The 22,204-nt window shown below is 39.5% G+C and overlaps 1 protein-coding gene across 2 annotated transcripts in view; it reads left to right on the forward strand.

Moving 5' to 3' along the window:
• The first annotated feature begins 6,858 nt into the window (after positions 1-6,858).
• The window catches only part of Fnip1 (folliculin interacting protein 1), a 92,731-nt gene continuing 77,385 nt past the window's right edge, over positions 6,859-22,204 (forward strand). For both annotated transcript variants that reach the window (XM_050157768.1, XM_050157769.1), the window contains exon 1: positions 6,859-7,050. In XM_050157768.1, the coding sequence (XP_050013725.1) occupies positions 6,959-7,050 (92 nt within the window). In that variant the 5' untranslated portion in view covers positions 6,859-6,958. The remainder of the gene's footprint in view (positions 7,051-22,204) is intronic.

Below are 22,204 nucleotides of genomic sequence, written 5' to 3' on the forward strand. Positions count from 1 at the left end.
TCTGTAGATGCCTGCATCATAGCATTTATCTAATCATATGAGAGCATGTAGCTACCTAGCAGATCTATTTTTCATATGTACTAAGATCTATCAGTTCAGAAATTATATATTGTTATCTACTGTGTTTCCATCTTTTAGCAAAGCTGGCAGGCACATAGTAAGAATCTTAAATATTTAAAAAATATTTTTGAAAAGTTTATCTTAGAAATATGCTATTATATGAACTTTGGTATGCATCTAATAAAATTTAAAGTAAGGAATTCATGCCAGTATTTCTTATACTTAAGGTAAAGGCTTGATTCCCTAGAAGAATTTATTACAATCTGCAGTAACTTTCTTTGTGGCTTGCTGGTTTCTAAAGGGCAGGGACTGTGTCTGTCTTGCTTATTATTGGAGTCTTCAAATTTTAAACAGTATGTCTTTATTCTCTATTAGATTGATTCCATTAGCATAAAAATTCTATAATGTCTCCCATCTTAAGAAAAAAAAAAAGAGAAACCCAATCTTCCCCAGTCTCCTCTCTGTCACAGCTAAGCAGAGAAATTGCATTTGCTTTGCAGTTTCCTCTCTGCCCTTCCTCTTTTGAACACACTCGGTCAGGCTTCCATTTCCATGTTCCACTGAGAGTCTTGCTAAGAGCTCCTTGTTGACAGTCTAATTAATGCCCACTTAAACAGTCAACAGCATTCATGTGACCCACCTATTCCTCTTTGGAAGGACATTTTTCCCCTCCTATTCTTCTTTTGGGTCTCTTTCTTCTAGACTTGTGGGAATTGTCCTTTTCTCTTAATCCTTGGTTCTTAATCCTGGACCATCTTTTGTGTATCTACATTTTTTTTCTAGAAAAAGTCAGCCATTCCATTGTGATAAATTGTATGAGACGAACCTCTCGAATCTGGCCTTCTCCCCATATATGCTCTTAAAATTCCACATAGGTATCTAACAGGCAGTTCAAACTTAACTTACTTGATTTTCCTCTTCAAACCTGCTTTTCCTGGCATAACTTACATTTAAGTTGCTCAAGTAAAGAAATATTGGCAATATGTTTGATTTTTCTCCATTAGAATTTATCCAACTACATCTCCAAAATAACCCTAGTTAACCACTATTGCCTCTTCCCCATATGTAGATACCTAGCTATTTGACTGCCCTTCTCCCATTTTTTCTCTCTATAATTCCTTTTTTACATAATAGCCAGAGTGAAGTCATAAGTTGTGTCATATCCCTTTTCTATCTTAACATTATTTAATAGCTCCAATTACTTCTTTATTTCTTCATTCTTTGACAATTTCATATGTGTGTATAATGTATTTTTGCATTTTCATTCTCCATTCTTCTTTCTTATTTTCTCCCGCTCCCACTGAATCCCTTCCCAAAAATTTCTCCTATTTTTTGTCTTTTTCTTGTTTTAATGATTTTCTTGTGTTTCACTGAGTCTAAGTGGGGCTTCTTGCAGTTACCATTTACTTTCTTGTGGTGTCAAGGATTGAACCTATGACCTCACACATGATAGACAAGCACTGTACCTCTGAGTTATGTCACCAGCCTAGTCCATCGCTCTTACCCTCCCTCCCATGATTTACAAGGGACTGTGACTTATACAGTCTGGCCCATCGTGTTTTCTAACCATATGCAAACTATTGTTCCTTCCAGGAGTCTTCACTGTTTCTTCTGAGTTCCCCGTTCTCTTCAAACACCAAACCTATTGCTTGCAGGGCCTTTCTACTTTCTCCTTTCTCTCAGAATGTTCTTGGCCCTCTTTTCCTTGGCTGCCTCCTAAATTGTGCAGACATCAGCTCAACTCCTACATCTTTGGAGAGGCCTTTCCTATCACCCATCTAACTTTGGTCTCCTTCAGTTACTTTCTGTCATGGGTTTCTGTTATAGCGCCTATCACAACCTGCAGGGATTCTGTTTCCTCCCTATAAGAAGTACATTCCCAATGGAGACTCCCCCTTTCAACACTCTATCCTCAGTGCCTCAATCAGGCTGAGATAGGAAGGACTTAAGGGATGTTTGCAAATAAACCAATGTTTATTCCTCTTTGTACTTCAAACCACTGCCATTTTCTTATTATGTAGCTATAAATAATTGGCTTAAGAGTTTTAAAAATTGACTGACCCCCAAGTATGTGTAAGTGGACTGGTTATTTTGAGATGATAATTTGTGAAATTTTTCTTTTTGAATAATTTAGCACAACAACGTCAAGGTTTATTAGCATGGTGGTTAAAGGAGCAAGATTATAGTTTTACTGGCGCATTTCCTAGGTCAGGCAATCAGCAAAAATAGTGAAAACTACCCCTGTCATTTATATTTATGTGGTGTATGTGTATGTAATTTTTTTCTGGTATTTTTTGAGACAGGCTCTCTGTGTGATTCCAGCTGTCCTGGAACTCATTAATGGTCTAAGCTGGCCTCAGTCTCACAGAGATCCATCTGCCTCTGCCCCTTGAGCACTGAAATTAAAGACATGCATCATTACACCTAGCCAAGAAGGGTGGTCTTGAAGCTGGTAGACAGAGACCGGTTTGAATCTTCTATGGTTAGACTACAGGAATTATTTGCAATATTCCTAATTTGTTGTTCTACATTTATGTAAGATAGTATGAATGATTAGATAAAACTGTTATATTTCTATTTCCCACACATGTATTCCCTAAACTTAAAAGAACTTGCTTTCAAGACACCTCAGCTTCTTCACGAGAAAACATGAACAGTAAACAACAGGTTTAATATATGTTACCAATCTCGAAAGAATTTAAGTATAACTGTGTCTTACAAATTTGAATCCTTTCTATCAACATATAGAAGAATGAAAATAGATTCATATCTATTGCCATACACAAAACCCAAGTCCAAATTGATCAAAGACGTCAGCATAAAACCAGCCACACTGAACTTCACAGAAGAGAAAGTGGGAAGTACGCTAGAATGCATTGGCACAAGAGACCATTTCCTAAATATAACCCTAGTAGCACAGACAATGAGAGAAACAATTAATAAATGGGACCTCCTGAAACAGAGAAGCTTCTATAAAGCAAAGGACATGGTCAACAAGACAAAACGGCAGCCTACAGAATGGGAAAAGATCTTCACCAACCCCACATCAGACAGAGGTTTGATCTCCAAAATATACAAAGAACTCAAGAAATTGGTCATCAAAAGAACAAATAATCCAATAAAAAAATGGGCTACAGACATAAACAGAATTCTCAACAGAGGAGTTTAAAATTGCTGAAAGACACTTAAGGAAATGTTCAAAATCCTTAGTCATCAGAGAAATGCAAATCAATACAACTCTGAGATTCCATCTTACACCTGTAAGAATGGCCAAAATCAAAAACATTGATGACAACTTATGCTGGAGAGGATGTGGGGTAAAGGTAACACTCCTCCATTGCTGATGGGAGTGCAAAATTGTACAGCCTCTTTGGAAATCAATAGGGAGATTTCTCAGAAAATTAGAAAACGACCTTCCTTAAGACCCAGCAATACCACTTTTGGGCATATATCCAAAGGATCCTCAATTGTACTGCAAGGACATCTGCTCAGCTATGTTCATAGCAGCATTGTTTGTCATAGCCAGAATGTGGAAACAACCTAAATGCTCCTTGACCAAAGAATAGAAAAGAAAAATGTGGTACATTTACACATGGAATACTACACAGCAGAAAAAAATTAATGACATCTTGAAATTTGCGGGCAAATGGATGGATGTAGAAAATATCATATTGAGTGAAGTAATCCAGATCCAGAAAGACAAATATCATATGCACTCACTCATAAGTAGTTCTTAGACAGAAAGCAAAACAAACAAACAGAAATCCAGCCTACAATTCACAATCCCAGAGAACGTAGACAACAAAGAGGACCCTAAGAGAGACATACATGGATCTAATGTACCTGGGAAGTAGAAAAAGACAAGATCTCCTGAGTAAATTGGGAGTATGGAGATCATGGGAGAGGGTAGGAGGGGGAGGGGAGAGAAAGGGAATGAAATGGAGAAAAATATATAGCTCAATAAAATAATAAAAATTGTATCCTTTCAATGTTTTGATTCTGTGATTTAGTGTTATATTACAGTATAGGGAAATGCGATGAGTGGTGGCAAATAAATTTGGTTTTCTCTGTAATTTAAAGACTGAGAATACAGAGATGAAGGGATTGTATGATTGGAGAACACTAAAATAAAACATCTCTTATGCAAGCAGCACGGCTTCTCCTACTATTAATATCTATGATCACCTATGAAGTAATTCTTTCCCAAGATGAAGGCACATGAGGATACTGTATGTGGAAACTTCCTTCTGAGGGAACCTGGAAAGATGCATCTCTGTGCCAGCCATGAACAGCCTCTTGTCCTTAAGAGACTTTGGCCCTGTGTAGAAGGCTTTAGTCTGCTTCTATTTCACATTCACCTAACTCATATGAAAACAAGAAACTTCAGCAGTTTGCACAGTGACTTGTCAAATATGTTTTTTCTACATTAAAAATGTCACAGATATTTTTGCTTGAAAAATATATATAGCTAATTTTTCTCATATTAAAGATCTTCTGGTGTTTGATGTGAGATTGAGAGGATTATCTGAAATGTATAAGAAATGTATTTGGAAACTTGATTGCCCCATGTCTTAGTCACTGTTCTATTATTGTGAAGAGACACCATGACCACAGCAACTCTTAGAAGAGAAAACATTTAACTGGGGCTTGCTTACAGTTTAAGAGGCTTAGTCCATTATCATCATGGCTGAGATCATGATGGCACACGTGGCAGGCATGGTGCTGGAGAAGTAGTTGAGAGCTACATCCTAATCTCCAGGCAGAGAGAGCAAGATACAACTGGGCCTGGCGTGGGCTTTTTGAAACCTCAAACTGCACCCCCAGTGAGTGATATAATTCCTCCAACAAAACTACACCTGCTCTAACTAGGCCACACCTCCCAATCCTTGTAACCCTTTCAAGCAGTTCCACTCTGGTAACAGAGCCTATAGGGTGCATTCTTATTCAAAGCACTACACCCAGTAACTTTTGAAACTTGTACAATTTACAAAGGAACCATAAATAAAATCTAACCTGTGCACCGCAAACCTTTTCAGAAAGATTTTTCTTATGCCATAATCTCATTATTAGTTCATTCGTTTCACAACACTAATCACTGTCTGAAATTATCTTACCAATTTGCTGTCTTCTTGTCTATAAAATTAGCTTTTCTGTTGTTAATATTGATCTCCAGTACACAAAACTCAAATGTTTGTGGAATGAGCAAATTCGTCTTTTTTTCTTCTCTCTCTCTCTCTCTCTCTCTCTCTCTCTCTCTCTCTCTCTCTCTCTCTCTCTCTCTCTCTCTCTCTTGTTTGTTTTTGTTTTTCCAGACAGGATTTCTCTGTGTAACAGTCCTAGCTGTCTTGGAACTCTCTATGTAGACCAGGCTGGCCTCAAACTCACTGAGATCCACCTGCCTCTGCCCAAGTGCTGGGATTAAGGCTTATGCTATCACTGCCCTGGCCGCACATCATTTTGTAATCATCTTCAAGTAGTGCTTTAAAAGTCTCGTGCACTGGAGCGGTAGAGACAGGATAGGGAACTGGAGATGAGCCTGAGCTTCACAAAGACCCAAAACAAAACAAGCACATCCATACCATGCTCCTGGCAACAGCTTTGGAAGCTGGGGAGACAACTTGATGGATAAAGTTCTTGCAGCGTAAGCATGAGGACCTGAATCTGATCCTCAGAATCTACTTCAAGAGGATGGGCAAAGGAATGTAAAGTTGTCATCCTACTGATATCAAGAAGATGAAGCAGTGTGGACTGATTACTTGGTAAGCTCTGGCCAACAAGAGACCCTGTCTCAGTAAATATATATAAATATCTTGTAACATCAGAGTTCATCATGCTAACTATTGACAAATTATTAACGATATGAAAATATATCAGTTAAAATTAAGAAGCTGGTAGCTCCTTAAAGATTTGGTTTCTATTTCAAGTTAAATGAAATTCTCAAGCATCTTTAGCCTTCCAAGCATACACCACCAGTTCCCTGACATCCACATTTCTCAGAGAACTGCATTCCACTGCACAAAATCCCTCATCCTGGTAAATGGTTGACGAATTTGAACTGAACTCTGACGTTTTGATAAGATTGGAAGGACATTCACGAGCCTTATTTTCCTTTTTGAGAGCCCAGTCTTGTCATTTGGTTACAATGCGGGAGTCCTCCTTTCCCATACTAGATATTAACATGTATTTGTTTTGTGGAAGTTCTGATTCCTGCCTCCCTTAGACATTTTGCTAAAATTCATGTTTAGTGCTGGGGCTCAAACCCAGGGCCTCCAGCATGCTTCACAAGCCCTCTGCTACTGAGTCCTGGAACCACAGTTTCTCAGATTCTAAATACTTAGCATAAAGGGTTAGATATTTTTAGGTAGATGCCTTCTTTAAGGCTGCTTGCCTCCCTTGGTTTTGCTTGTGATTTTGTTGGTTACCAAGGAGACCAAGCCTGAGCAGTCGCTAGATCTTCCTAGATACTAAAAGTGGGTGTCAATGGAAACTGAGCACCCCAAGTCGCGGACCTAGGTCTCCTCCCAGAGCCTAGGCAGCCCGGGAGGGCCAGGGGGCGGGCCTAGCCCCAGAGGCTCTCTCCCGCCTCTCGCCGCGCGCCCTCGCACGCCCCGCCCCGTGAGAGGGCGCGTGACAGACCCGTGGGCCAGCCAATGGCAGGCGGCCCCGCCTCCCCACCCCCACCCCGCCCCCCGCTCAGCTCGCTGCCACGTGACGCGGCTCGCTGCCAGCCAATCGCCGCGACCTCAAGCTCGCGCTCCGCCCCGCGCGCCGTGGCCGTTTGAAGTGACTAATTTCTGTCATATGACTGAGGCGCCCATGGGGGTGGCGGGGCGGCGGTAGGAGCGGGGGGCCTCCGGCGAGCTCCCAGCTGAGCGACCCCGGTCCGGCGGCGGCCAGCATGGCGCCCACCCTGTTCCAGAAGCTTTTCAACAAGCGGAGCGGGCTGGGCGCGCCGGGCCGAGACGCCCGCGATCCGGACTGCGCGTTCAGGTAGGGCGTCGCGGGCCCCCGAAAGGGGTCGCGGCCTCGGGCGGGGCGTGCGGTCCAGTGCCCGCTTCGCTCGGCTGTTGACGTCCCGCCCGTGCCACGCGCCCGCGGCCTCGGGAGGCTGGCGGTTCGCACGCTGCCGGGGCTGCGACCTCACCGCAGGCCTCCGGGGCCGGGCCGGGAGCTGCTCCCTCCCTGTGATCAGCCGCCCTCGGTTGGCTTTGTGCAGGCAGCCGCGCGTTCGGCCAACCTGCGGAACGCAGAGGAGGCTGACCGAGCGAGTGGGCAGGCTGCCGGTCTGTCAGCCTTCTTGGAAACTAAAATTGGAGCGGTGCAGTTTATCGGGCCGAGCGACCTTAGTGTTATCGAAGGAGAAATGCGACACCGAAGTGGTTAGGGTTCCTACCGGCCGGACTCGAGGAGGACCGGCGTTAGTTCTTTCCCCTTGCACCTCTTACCGAAAAGGAGTCCTGTATAGAAAACGGTAGCAGAATTGTGTGTGTGGTGGGGGAGGGGGACGATTGCAGGCTTTGTTCGTTTCTGATTGCAGTACCTGTTGCTGCTGTAGTAACTTTTTAGACTTGTCAGATTTTATGGAAGCTTGGCTGAACGGTTAACTTCAGCGGTGGAATTGTATTGGAAGAAGATACTGTCGTGTCTTCCATAATGCGCTGTGGAAACTTGCACATGTAACTAGGCCAAATGTCACCTATCACACAAACTTGGCAGTATAGCAGAGAACCCAACTGTACACTAGTAGTAAGGAGACACTGTCAAATTTTGCAGCAAAGCTAATTGTGCTACACAGGTTTTATAGTTTTTAGTATTCTTGAAATTGTCCACCCTGTCAACAATGGAGATTACATCAGGAAGCCATGTATGAAATTGAATAGTAAATGGCAGGTAATTTAACTGATATTTAGAGCATGAAAAAGCTCAGTTACCATTTTGGAAACGCTTAATCAAAGAGTTTTCGACTTTTCTTCTCCATACTGGGAAGTAAATGTCTTGTGCCATGGTCATCTGACATTTGTTTTTCCTTTGAAAAACGAAAGTGCAGATAACACGAGCTAATACACGAAGACTAGGGACTCTAGAGACCCAGGCTCTGGAGAGAGAACTTTAAAAGATGACATTTGAATAGGCAGCTGTTTATTTCTGTGCAGAGACCAACTTTGAGTAACCAAGGTTACAAGAGTCTCAAGTCCCTAATGTGAATAAAATCTGCTTTTTGAGTAAGTGTTCTATATGGTTGTGTAATACTCTACCACTGCCAAAGAACTTTCTCATGAGTTATCTCGTTTGATATTTCACAGTAACCTTGTGAGGTAGAGCAAGTAGCAATGTAGAGAACTTCATAATCCTTTTTCCAAGGTGGAAGCCCAATTCATGCAGTTCATCTTAAAGCTTGTTATGAAAACAAGACGTGTACAAGTGTAATGTGATAAAATGAAAAGTCTGAATCACATACCTACTGACTTGAGATCTAATTAACCCAGCTTTAAAAAAGCTTCCTTGAGTTATAATTTAAATACAATAAAATACGAATATATGTAAGGGTACAAGTCACATGAGTGCATTCCATCAGCTTAAATTTTTGCTTTTGCTCACTCCTTTTCCTCTGTCCTTAATCCTTTATCACCCAAGATAATATTTGGTCTGCTTTCTGTCATTATGATTTGGGCTTTTTGAACATGTCATATAAATGTAGTTATAGTTTACATAACCACATGGCTGGCTTCTTTTCACCCAGAATGATGATTTTTGAAGTGTATCTTGGATGTTGCTTTTTTAGTAGTTCCATCCATCCTTTTAAATAGGTGTTCCATTGTGTGGGTGTAGCACAATTTTTGTTTTATTTTTCTTTCTGTGTGGGGTGTCTTTATGCTTTTGCATGTGTGGGGGTACATGTGGAGTGCTGAATTTGATGTTGAGGATTCTCTTGGATTGACCTTTCATTTCACTTATTAAGTCAGGGTCTCTTAGTCAAACCCTGAACTTCTCTATGTTACTGGTCTTGTCAGCCCCTGTGCTCTGGCAGTCCCCTTGCTCTGCCTTCTGGGGCTGGAATAACAGGTGACAGGATATGCCCACCTGACATTTCTGTGAGTTTCTGGGTTCTGAGCTCCCAGTCCTCACACTTTCTGGGCAAACAGTTTAACCATTTGGTCATCTCTCGGGCATTACAATTTGTTTATTCATTTATCAGTTAGAGGATATTTGAACAATTCTGCTGTGAATATTTGTGTATGAATCTTTATTTAGAAATAATTTTTGTTTTTGTATGGATACTGAGCAGTAGAGTTGCTGGCTCATGTGCAAAGTATTACTTAACTTTTTAAAAAGTTCCCAAGCTTCTTCAAAAATACTTGTTTTAGGGCCGGGCGGTGGTGGTGCACGCCTTTAATCCCAGCACTCAGGAGGCAGAGGCAGGTGGATCTCTGTGAGTTCGAGGCCAGCCTGGTCTAGAAGGGCTAGTTCCAGGACAGGAACCGAAAAAGCTACGGAGAAACCCTGTCTCGAAAAATCCAAAAAAAAAAAAAATTGTTTTAAGTTCTAGTACTGATATATTAGTTATTTTACAAAAAATTACTTTTGCTATAAATCTCTTCAGTACATTAAATTATCCTTTTAAGAAAATGAATACTTTTTTATTGTGTAGAAACGTAACTATCTTAACCAATTAAAATTTTAAATTTTATTTATTGTTTTGTGTGTATATGATGTGTGTGAGGGACATACATATGATACAGTGTGGATGTGAAGGTCAGAAGACAACTCTGTAGACTTGGTCCTCTCCTTCCACCTTTACATGAATTCTGGGAATGGAACTCAGGTCACTAGGCTTGTGTGGCAAGTACCTTTAACCTCTGAGCCATCTTACTGACCCCTAATAATTTTTTGTCTTTTGGCTATAGCTGTTATGAGGGTATATAGTACTATTGAATTGTAGTTTTAATTTGCATTTGCTTAAGGTGTTGTCCAGCACTTTTTTTTAATGTCACCAGGGTTTGGAGTGATTGAAATTGTGTGCATACACTAAGCAGCTTAAACTGACCAAAATGTGTATATGTACATGTGTGTGTGTATGCATGCTCACATGTTAGTAGCTTAAATTGTTAAACTTACACTTCATAAAATATGTGTATGGGTGTTTTGCCTGCATGTATATATGTGCACCATGTGCATTTCATGCCCTTAGAAAAGGACAGGAATCCCACAGAACTCGAGTTACAGATATTTGTTAGCTGCTGTGTAGGTGCTAGGAGACAAACCTGAGTCCTCTGGAATAGCTGCCCGAGCTCTTGACCTCTGAGCCATCTCTTCAGCCCCTTAAATCACACAAAAGGCACAGACATTAGTAACTACCTATTTCCAAGAGGCAGCTCTTAGAGAAGACCAATCATGGTTAGCCACTGTAGGGCTTCATTATAGGAGATAACTTTGACAAAGAAACCCTAAATATGTTTCTGTATTGTCTTTCATGGTTCCCCCATTAGAAAAGATGGCCAGGAACTGCTGCCTTCTTGATGTTGTTCACTCTTAGGACAGCCCCTACTGAACAGAGTCCTGTGAGCTTGTCTCGTCTGTTTCTTAGCTGGAGATGAGTTTGAAAGATACCATAGGATATTTTTCAGACATTTGTAGGATATATTTTTTAATTTTCTTTTGAGATGAGGTCTCACCATGTTGTTCAAGCTGGCCTTGAACTGACCATGTAGCTTACTTTAACTCAACTCACAGTCTTCCTACCTCTATTTGGTGGGATTATAGGCCTGAGTCACCATACCCAGCTGTCATTATAGAATTGAAATGATATTTAGATCATTTAAAGAATTCGAGAAAAAAGGTGCTGTGCAGAAGATTGATTCTATTTTGTGTTTTTTCCACTAGGCACATTAAAGTGGAAGTAAAAACATTGCACGTAAGCTCAATACTATATTACTTGTAAAAAGGCTTGCTTTAGATATTTTTATCCAGTTTTTTTTAAAAGCTTTTAATTTGGTGAAGAAAGTTATTTTAAATGTTTTAGGAAGTAATTATTAAAAAGAGTTGTCTGTGGTTTTTATTTTCCTGAGTTAATGTCTTAGTTAAGGTTATCATTACTGTGAAGAAACACCATGATTAAAGCAACTGGAAGAGGAAAGGGTTTACTTGTCTTACACTTCCACATCTCAGTTCATCATCAAAGGAAATACGATGGGAATTCATCAGGGCAGGAACCTGGAGGTAGGAGCTGATAGAGGCTACCATGAGGTGTGCTGCTTGCTGTCTTCCCCCCCATGGTTTGCTCAGTCTACTTTCTTATAGAACCCAGGACTCTAGCCCAGGGATGACACTACCCATAGTGGGCTGGGCCCTTCCCCATCAGTTGCTAAGAAAATGCCCTACAGGCTTGCCTTCATCTATGGAAGCACTTTCTTAATTGAAGTTCCCTCCTCTCAGATGACTTTAACTTGTGTCAAGTTGACATGATATCTAGCACAGTTAGAAACATTTACTCTTTATTGTCTGTAGCAGGAATTCTGCTGCTAACTACCTCTTAATGGAATCTTTCTGTGTGTCTCTCTTGTGTTTCTCCAAACTAAACTAATTTCAGTATGCTATAGTATAAAATAATAAAAGGAAATTCTCAACTAAATTTAAACTTTTCAACTTGACCTGCTAGCTTTCTTTTGAGTTTTAGTGGTATATTTTACCTGACTTTACTTTCTCAATGATATTTGTTGATATAACTTTGAGAAACATTATCATGCAGTGATTTAAGGTCTTTTGGTTTGGACACCAGACTTCTTGATTTTCAAACTGAGTTCTAGCATTTAATTGCCAAGTCTTCAGACTTCATTCTTTTTATCATTGTGAAGTCTTAGATGCAATGCTGCTAGCTCCTTCTCACATCACATCTTGGAACAGACAGACTGTACTTCAGGATTTCCAGTAAAAGTTTTAGAGAACTGTGCTGATTGCGTTACCGATAAACTTACCCATGATTATGACCTGGACCAGTGCTAAGGCATGTGGAGTTGCTCTGATGGTGGTGGTATACCTCAAGCCAGAAATATGATCAGGTCTCACACCAAATGTGGCTGAGATTGGGGCAGGGATGCTGAGAAGAGAGTCTAGGTACCTGTTATACCTAATCTTAGAGATGTTCTGAGGATAAATTGATAGTAGATACTCAAATGTTAGCATTCCCCAAACCCTCATTTCCCAGAGTCCTCCCTTTCTGACTTCCTCCTTTCTTCCCTTTCGCATGTTTCTCTTTTTGTTGTTTTGGGGGTTTCAGTGATTTGACTAAGAAATATCTTCCATAGACTCAGGCATTTGAACACTTGGTCTCCAGGTGGTGATGCTGTTTGGGGAGGTTTAAGAGGGTCAGCCTGCCATAGGAAGTACATCATTGGAAGTAGGCTTTGAGAGTTTAAAGCTCTGGTGCTCACTTCCAGTTCACGTTCTCTGCTCTGTGCTTGTTGCGAAAGGTGTGATATATCAGCTTCCTACTCTTGCTGCCATATCTGCTGTTTATTGCCATGCTTCCCTGCCATGATGGCCTCTTAACCCTATGGAATAGTAAACCCACGCTCCCTGTTCCATATTTATGCCTAGTGATGGTAGTTTTTCAGAGCATCAGCAGAGTAACTAATACAGATTGCTTTTTGTTTTGAGGCAGGTTAACCTGTAACATGTATTAATAATCCTTTTACCATAGCCTTCTGAATGTTGGGAATGCAGGTGTACCCCACCAGGCCTGGCATCCTAGTTTCTCCTTTCATTCTTTCCAGCTTTTTTGTTTGGATGTCAGATTCATTAGAGTCTTTGTTATTTATTGAGAATAATTTGACTTATGTGTTTGCACATTGTTTTGAGCACTGTGACGACAATTTTTTTCTTTATTTTAAAAAAGAGTGTGTGCGCACACACATGTGTGTGTCTGGAGGGTGTGGGTGTGTGGGTGTGTTTAGGCCAGAAGTTAATGTTGATGGCAAAGGGCTTTTTCTTTTCTCTCTTTTTTTTTTGAGGCAGAGTCTCTTTGTGTGTGTGTGTGTGTACATCTTTTTTTAAATTATTGATTTTATTGAGCTATACATTTCCCTATGCTCCCCTCCCTTCCTCTCCCCTCTCCTTCAGCGCTCTCCCATGGTCCCCATGCTCCCAATTTACTCAGGAGATCTTCTCTTTTCCTATGTAGATTAAATCCATGTATGTCTCTCTTAGGGTCCTCACTGTTGTCTGTGTTCTCTGGGATTGTGAATTGTAGGCTGGTTTTTCTTTGCTTTATGTCTAAAAGCCACTTACTTATGAGTGAGTACATATGATAATTGTCTTTCTGGGGCTGGGTTACCTCACTCAATATGATGTTTTCTAGCTCCATCCATTTGCCTGCAAATTTCAAGATGTCATTTTTTTCTGCTGTGTAGTACTGTAGTACTCCATTGTGTAAATGTAACATATTTTCCTTATCCATTCTTCAGTCGAGGGGCATTTAGGTTGTTTCCAGGTTCTGGCTATGACAAACAGTGCTCCTATGAACATAGTTGAGCATGTGTCCTTGTGGTACGATTGAGCATCCTTTGGATATATACCCAAAAGTAGTATTACTGGGTCTTGAGGAAGGTTGTTTCCTAATTTTCTGAGATCACCATACTGCTTTTCAAAGGGGTTGTACCAGCTTGCAATCTCACCAGCAATGCAGAAGTGTTCCCTTTCCCTACAATCTCTCCAGCATAAGTTGTCATCAGTGTTTTTGATATTGGCCATTCTTACAGGTGTAAGATGGAATCTCAGAGTTGTTTTGATTTGCATTTCTCTGATGACTGAGGATGTTGAGCATTTTCTTAATTGTCTTTAAGCCATTTTAGATTCCTCTGTTGAGAGTTCTCTGTTTAGGTCTGTTCTCCATTTTTTTTATTGGATTATGTGTTCTTTTGGTGACCAATTTCTTGAGTTCTATGTATATTTTGGAGATTAGACCTCTTTCTGATGTGGGGTTAGTGAAAATCTTTTCCCAGTCTGTAGGCTCTCGTTTTGTCTTGTTGACCATGTCCTTTGCTTTATAGAAGCTTTTCAGTTTGAGGAGGTCCCATTTATTAATTGTTTCTCTCAGTGTCTGTGCTGCTGGGGTCATATTTAGGAAGTGGTCTTCTGTGCCAGTGCATTCAAGTGTATTTCCCACTTTCTCTTCTATAAGGTTCAGTGTTGTTGGCTTTATGCTGAGTTCTTTGATCCATTTGGACTTGAGTTTTGTGCATGACCATAGATATGGGTCTATTTTCACTCTTCTACATGTTGATATCCAGTTATGCCAGCACCACTTGTTAAATATGCTTTCTTTTATTTATTTGATATTTTTTGCTTCTTTGTCAAAAAAACAGGTGTGTTCATCGGTGTGTGGATTAATATCCAGGTCTTCAATTTGGTTCCATTGGTCCTCCTATCTGTTCTTATGCCAATACAGGTTGTTTTCAGTAATGTAGCTCTGTAGTAGAGTTTGAAGTCAGAAGTTCCTTTGTTGTAGAGGACTGTTTAGGCTATCCTATGTTTTTTGCTTTTCCATATGAAGTTGAGTACTATTCTTTCTTGAAAGAGAAAATTATGTGAAGAATTTTGCTGGGATTTTGATGGGCATTTCATTCAATCTGTAGACTGCTTTTGGTAAGATTGCCATTTTTACTATGTTAATTCTACCTACCCAAGAGCATTTGAGATCTTTCCACTTTCTGGTGTCTTCTTCAGTTTCTTTCTTCAAAGATTTAAAGTTCTTGTTATACAAGTCCCACTTGTTTGATTAGAGTTACTCTGAGATATTTTATGCTATTTGTGGCTATTGTAAAGGGTGATGTTTCTCTGATTTCTTTCTCAGCCCATTTATCATCTGTGTAGAGGAGGGCTACAGATATTTTTTTTTTTGAGTTAATCTTATAACCTGCTACATTACTGAAAGTGTTTATGAGTTGTAGAAGTTCCTTGGTAGAATTTTTGGGGTCACTTATGTATCATATTATCAGCAAATAGTGAGAGTTTGACTTCTTTTCTGATTTGTATCCCTTGATCTCCTTTTGTTGTCTTATTGCTCTAGATAAGACCACAAGAACTATATTGAATAGATATGGAGAGAGTGGACGACCTTGTCTTGTTCCTGATTTCAGTGGGATTGCTGGGAGTTTCTCTCCATTTAGTTGATGTTGGGTTGCTGTATATGAGGCAGGGTCTCTTTATATAGCGTTGACTGTCCTGGAACTTTCTGTGTTGACTAGACTGGTTTCCAACTCATAGACATTTGTTTGTTTCTACCTCACAAGTGCTGGAATTAAAGACCGCTATACCCAGCTCCCAAACTTAATTTTTGAGAAAAGGGTACCTCACTGGACCTGAGCCTTATTCATCAGTTCAGCTAGGCTGGCCAGTGAGCTTCAGGAATCCGCTTGTCTCCAGCTCTCCCCTCTGCCACAGCACTGAGGTTACATGTGTGTGCTACAGCATCCAGATTTTTACCTGGGTGCCAGGGGGTTGAACTGAGGTCCTTAGACTTGCACAATAGGCACTTTACCAACTGAGTCATTTCCTCACCCTCATATTTTTCTCTCTAAAGTTTCAGTGGAGCAGGACATAGTGATCCATACCTATAATCATATCATTTAAGATGCAGAGGCAAGAGGATTGCTGCAGAGTTGAAGCCTGGCTGGTATACATTGTGAGTTCTAGGCCAGCCAGGGATGCATAGTAACACCCAGTTTCAAAATACAAAGTGTAATAGAACCTTTATTTCTCCTTTTCCCCTCTTCTTTATTTTCCTCCTTATGATGGAGATGGATCCCAAGTCCTCACACATATTAGGCAAGTGCTCTACCATGGAGCTACATCCCCAAGACCTGGGCCGTTGTCTTCTGTGTTGTAATTGCACTCATTGGTGTCATAGCTTCACTAGATTTTAAGTTCTATAAGAGGGAATAGCCACTAATAGATTTTCTGCTGTATTTCTGGTGCCTGGCTCAAGAAGAAAGTCACTATATGTTTGATGAATGGGAAAAAAAAAGGTTACTGGATTGAAATATATTACATGTAAGAATGAAATTCTGAAGCTATAAGAAATTAAAAATACTTTAAATTATGGAATTGAAAAGTTCTAATTAGGTTAAAATTATTTCTATTTTGAGTTACTTGCTTGATATTATTTAATAAATAATTTATATTTTTCTTTGACATTGTTTGCCAATTTAAAGAAAAATTTCATATTTCATTGTTTTTTAAGATTTCAAGGACAGCCCCTTTTTCCAGAATAGATTATTATACCTTTTACTATACCCCTCATTAGCAATTAGTTTAATAGTGTATTTTCTGGTGTCATCCCTGACATTGAGTGTTGCTGATTGAGTAAAAGAATGAATTAATGAACTAGTAGTCTTCTTTTTGGTAATTTAAAGTTTAAAAATAGAAGCGGTTTTGGAGAACATTTTTTTCTCCTTGCTTGAAGATTCTGGCCTCTTATGCCTTGTATAGTTGTCGACTGAACCTATTGGGAAGCTGGAGCTCCAGTATAACCTATTTGTAAGGACACCTTCAGAGCTCCAGGGACCTGTCTCCTTGTACACACATTGCCCACACTGCCTAATACAGAGTGTCCTTTAACACAGTAGCTTTCTATTCCAAGCTATTCCAAATGTGGTTGGCTGCTTCATATGATTCTCCTATCTCTAATGTAGTGGTTGGATAGGGTTGTAATAAAAATTTGTAGATGGGTTAATGAACTCAGTTTATACAACTGATGTTGTACTTGGAGGGCAGGACTTTGAGGTTTGTTCACCTGCTTTTCTGTCTCTGTAATCTGTATATATTTTTTAAAAATTCCATTTATACTAGGAAAATGCAGATTGTGAGGTACTGAGAAGGTGAATCAACTGTGGCCTGTTCACACAGCTCCTCAACATAGATTTGCTACTAGTTTTATGTTTTGGGTTAATTCTTAGTTTAGAAGCCACAAACTACACATCTATAACAATGCAGAAATATACTAGGAATTATTTGTGAATAATTTAATTGTTTAACATTTTTATCAAAGAAACATAAGATTTTGCAAACCTAAAAATCAGTTCTACTTTTATGCTTGCTTGGCAGTCTGGTAGTTATAGAATTCCAGATTGAAGGGCTAGGTAGATGGTTTAGTCAGTGAAGTGCTTGTCACACAAATCATGAGGATCTGAGTTTATTTACATCCAACACCCATGTAAAAACCTGGGCTCAGTGGTACTTTGTTCTAATACCCATCTTTGGGGAGATGATGACAGGAAGGCCCCTGGGGATAGCAGAACCGGTGAGCTTCATGTTTAAAGACCTTATTTCATTAGAGTCTTTGTTATTTATTGAGAATAATTTGATTTACGGTGGAACTCTATTGAGGAAGACACCTGGTGCCAACCTCTAGCATACCCGCATACACTTGAACACATATACCACATCCCATACACACAACAGCTATAAATTGAAATCATTTTAACTTAGAAATTCAAAGACTTTACTCTATTGTCTTATGGCTGCCAGTATTGTAGCTGAGATCACAAAAGATACAGGATTTTTCTTCTGAAAATTCAGAAAAATCTACCTTGGGCTTTGTTTGGAGAGTTTTACAAATTAATTTGCTGGTGTCCATTCTTTTAGTCAGAAGGCATTTAATTCTAGGGAATGTTCTTACATGATTTTCACAATCCATCACTGCTATTTGGATTTTGTAAGATTTCAAGTGTTGCTTCCTTTATTGAGCCTTTGGGTTTCTTGGTTTTTTTTTTTTCTTCCCAATTTCTGTCATATTAGTTTTATATTGTACTTCTCAAATATTTCATAAATATTATTTTGTAGTGAATTGTCTGTTTTAATTTGAACTATCATATTTTTAATTGCCTAGGGCATGCTTTTACAAGCCTATTTCCCTGAAGTCCTTAATGATCTTGAGTGTGATGTTTGACATTTTCTAAAGCAGATACACCTTGGTTCTATGCGAAGACTGAGGCTAAAACAGGATGAAGAAGACAAACTTGACAATAACATCTACGAGAAATACATTTTCTTTTTATTTAATTTGCAAATGTTGTACAGTCCTCGAACTGTTAAACCATGCCTAAAAAATCCAAAGAAAGGAGTGGTAGTGTGGGTAGATGGAGTCACTCCCCATACAATTTATTTAAACTTTTATTTCTACTTATTTTGCAGTGCTGGGTATTGAACTCAATATAGAGTGGGTAGGCACTGTACCGTTGAGCCATACCCCCATTCCATTTTATGAACATTTTGATAAACTCACAGTCTTTTTATATATTTTTAAATTTGTATTGGACATGATAGTGCTTGTAATCTCACTCCGGAGCTCCTATCTCCATAGGAAGGTATAACCGAGTTATAATTTAAATCTTCTACAACAGTATGATATTAACCATACATAGTAATATGGGATACTTAGAAACATATTTTCAAAATTCATTAATATAAGTTATGAAATATTAGAAACAAAGTGTTAATAAAAAATATCTAGACAGCAAAAAGAAAGCTGATATATCTCCAGTTGCATCATATAAAAACCAGAACTAAAAACTTACTAGCCAGGCAGTGGTGATGCACATCTTTAATCCCAGCACTTGGGAGGTAGAGGCAGAGACAGAGGCAGGTGAAGCTGTGTGAGTTTGAGGCCAACCTGGCCCAGGACAGCCAAGGCTACACAAAGAAACCCTGTCTCGAAGAAAACAACAAAAAAGTTACTTATGGTGAATACAATTTTATTTGCTAGTCAGTTATAACATGTTTTAGAACTACACAGATCTAGTGTGGTGGCCCATGCCTTAATCTGGAAATAGAGGCAAGAGGATGTCCCTGAGTTCCAGGACTATCAGAGATACATAGAGAGAACTTATCTAAAAACAAACAAGCAAAAAGAATTAAAATAAATAAAATAGAAATATATAAAACAAATTGGGTGCTGGAGAGACGGCTCAGTGGTTAAGAGCACTGGCTGCTTTTCCTGAGTTCAATTCCCAGCAACTACATGTTGGCTCACAACCATCTATAGTGGGATCTGATGTTCTCTTCTGGCATGCAGGCATACATGCAGAGAGAGCATTTATACCTAAAAAAAAAAAAAACCTCATTAAAAATGAATAAAGTGACATGTTTACTATTACGGATAGGTGATTTTGACATACTTCTCCTACTTGTTGAAGATAAAGTAACGAAAAAATTTGAGACTACAAATTATTTTAGAGCTGGGCGTGATGGTGCTTGCTCATAAAAACCCCAAAGTAACAAAACTCTTAAAAAAACAAAACAAAGTTTTTATTTGATGTATACACATGTTGAGTGTTCTATTTCATGTTGTTAGAAAATAAATCCAAAGATAGTAGAACCAGTTAATCTGTAGGAGTCAAATTAATGAACTAGAAATGATTGCATAAGAGAGAAAAGAAAAAAAGCTGAAAATGATTTCTTTAAAATACATGAGCAGCCGGGCGGTGGTGGCGCACGCCTTTAATCCCAGCACTCGGGAGGCAGAGGCAGGCGGATCTCTGTGAGTTCGAGACCAGCCTGGTCTACAAGAGCTAGTTCCAGGACAGGCTCCAAAGCCACAGAGAAACACTGTCTCGAAAAACCAAAAAAAAAAAAAACATGAACATGCCCTCCCCAAAAGGCGAAGCTTAGGTAAATAATCACACTTTTAAATGAAACTTTTCTACAGATAAGAAAAGGTAAGAGAATACTTAAAATTTTTTAAATTGTATATTGGGGATGGGGTATGTGCACATGAATACAGGTGCCTAGGAGTGTGGAAGCTGAAGCTCCAGTTATAGGTCGTTGTTAGCTGCTTAATGTGGGTACTGGGAATCAAATTCAGATCTCTTGGAGAACAGTTCATATCTCTAGATCATGCTGTTAGTATTTGTAATACTCTTTTAGTACATTTGTGCCAGGCAGAATCTTAAGGACCATAGAGAGTTGTACTCATTAATTTACTCCTCAAGACAACTAAACAAGCAAATAGCCTCATTTTATAGATGAGGGAGCTCATCAAAGCGCTCAAATTAAATAATTTTCTCAGTGATAATACAGTGGTTCTTAACCTTCCTAATAGTGTGACCCTTTAATACAGTTCCTTATGTTGTGGTACCCCCCAACTATAACATTACTTTCATTGCTGTTTCATAACTGTTATGAATCATAATGTAAATATCTGTGTTTTCCTATGGTCTTAAGTGACTCCTGTGAAAGGGTCATTTGACCCCTAAAGTTGTGGCCACCCACAGTTTGAGGACATACCATGGGCGGAACATGGAACATGGCTTGACCCTTCTGAAATGCATGCTGTAATCCCTATTTGGCAAAATTATAAGGATAGAATTTTATCCCAGCTGTGGTTTTAGAGGTGTGGCCTTAAGGAGGTGATTAGTATATTAGATAAGATCATCAGACTGGAGGCTACATGATTGAACATTAGTAACTATAAGAAGAGAAAGAAAAGATCAAAGGATATGTACTTCGTGTCCCTTGCCCTTCACTGCCTTGGGACTCTGCCCACAAGAACCCTATCACTATCTGAACTGTGATCTTAAATAAGCCTTTCTCTTTATCCAGTGATACTAACAACAACAACAAAAAGAAACAATATAGAAAATTAGAATATAGGTTGGTTTTAAGTTTGTTGGTTAAATCTATGGCAACTAATTAAATTTCTCTGCCTCTGTTTCTTAGTCTGTGAATTGAAATAAGACTTCATCAGTTTGTTAGAAGGATTTATTTAACATCCTTTCAGCAATGCCTGGCATATTGAACTATATGTTGCTGTTATTTATTAAAGGAGAAAGACTACATGATTAGTCAGTTCATACATATTTTTTTTGATAAAACTCTGCCTCCATTTCTTGTTAAAATAAAAAGCTTGTAGCAAATTTAAAAGGATTTTTTCTTAATGTTGGGTAGATTAAATGTATCTACCAAAACTAAACCAACTTATTTTGGTAAAGAGTGGTGCATACATTGACATTGGCTGGCAAAGACCAAAATGTTGGACTAGTACCAGCTATTAACAAGAATGTGAAGCAGTGAGAACACTTGTATAGTCCTTGGAGTATAAATTGGTACAAGCACTTTGTAAAGTGATCTGGCTTTGTTTAGTGAAGTTGAAAAAGCTAATATCCTATGCTCCAAGATAATTATTTATTTTTTTGCAGGATTTTTCATATGCATTTTTATATTACTCAACTTTTGGATACTGCTGCAGTATCATTGTGGTTGTAAATAGTATTCACATGTTTTGTATTTAGACCTAAGATTAGAAGGGCAGTGTGAGTTCTTCATGCCCTCACCTGTGGAAACAGTCCAACCCCTAACACCTTTGTGAAGGAAGCTGCCTTAGAGAATAGCAGAGTCTACAGTAGACCTTAAGTCAGAAGGAAACTGTCTTAAGCTCTTGTTTGGTTTCTTTTTTTTTTTCATTCCCTTCTTACCTCCCTGACTTTTGTTATGTTCTGACTAGTATATTTCCTGTGTATATTGTAGTACAGAAACTTTGATTCTGTGACCAGGAGATATATGTGAAAATGTTAGGAGGAACAAATACAATGTGATTTCTAGGTTGTAGTGTAAAGATTTTAGAATAGGAGGGAGTGTCATTGTCTCTAGAGTTACAGAAACCAATTAAATGTCTGTAATAACTTGGGGTATTAAGTATTTTCTTATTTTCTGATAAATTGGTCAGGAGACGCTTTAAATTTATATACTTTTTCTATAGGGGTAAAAGTTTGGTTTCTTGGAGTTCCATCTGGACGGGTGAGTGTGTGCTATCCAGGGGCGATAGTCCCGGAAGAGAGCACAAACCTCCCTCCCCCAGCTCCTTCTGCAGGGCTGTCTTTCTTACCACGAGCCAGCACCCCACCCCCAACCCTGCCCTGCTGTATGCTAGGACCAGTGCTCAACAACAGTTTTAAGCTCCTACTCTAAGGCTACCCACCCAGAGCAGTGAGCCTCAAGGTCCCCAGTAAGAAAGCCCGGCACCCTCAGCCTGGGCTCCAGGGGCTCCTGTGTTCTCCTGGATCCTGCACTGCCTGCCCCGTCCTTCCTTCTGTCCCTGGATCACTGGGCTACCAGGCGGCCCTGTTTAGGTGCTGAAGAGTTCCATCTGGAC

Source organism: Alexandromys fortis, unplaced genomic scaffold (assembly GCF_014885135.2).
Source record: "Alexandromys fortis isolate MF-2015 unplaced genomic scaffold, M_Fortis_MF-2015_v1.1 scaffold_103, whole genome shotgun sequence".
Lineage (NCBI taxonomy): Eukaryota > Metazoa > Chordata > Mammalia > Rodentia > Cricetidae > Alexandromys > Alexandromys fortis.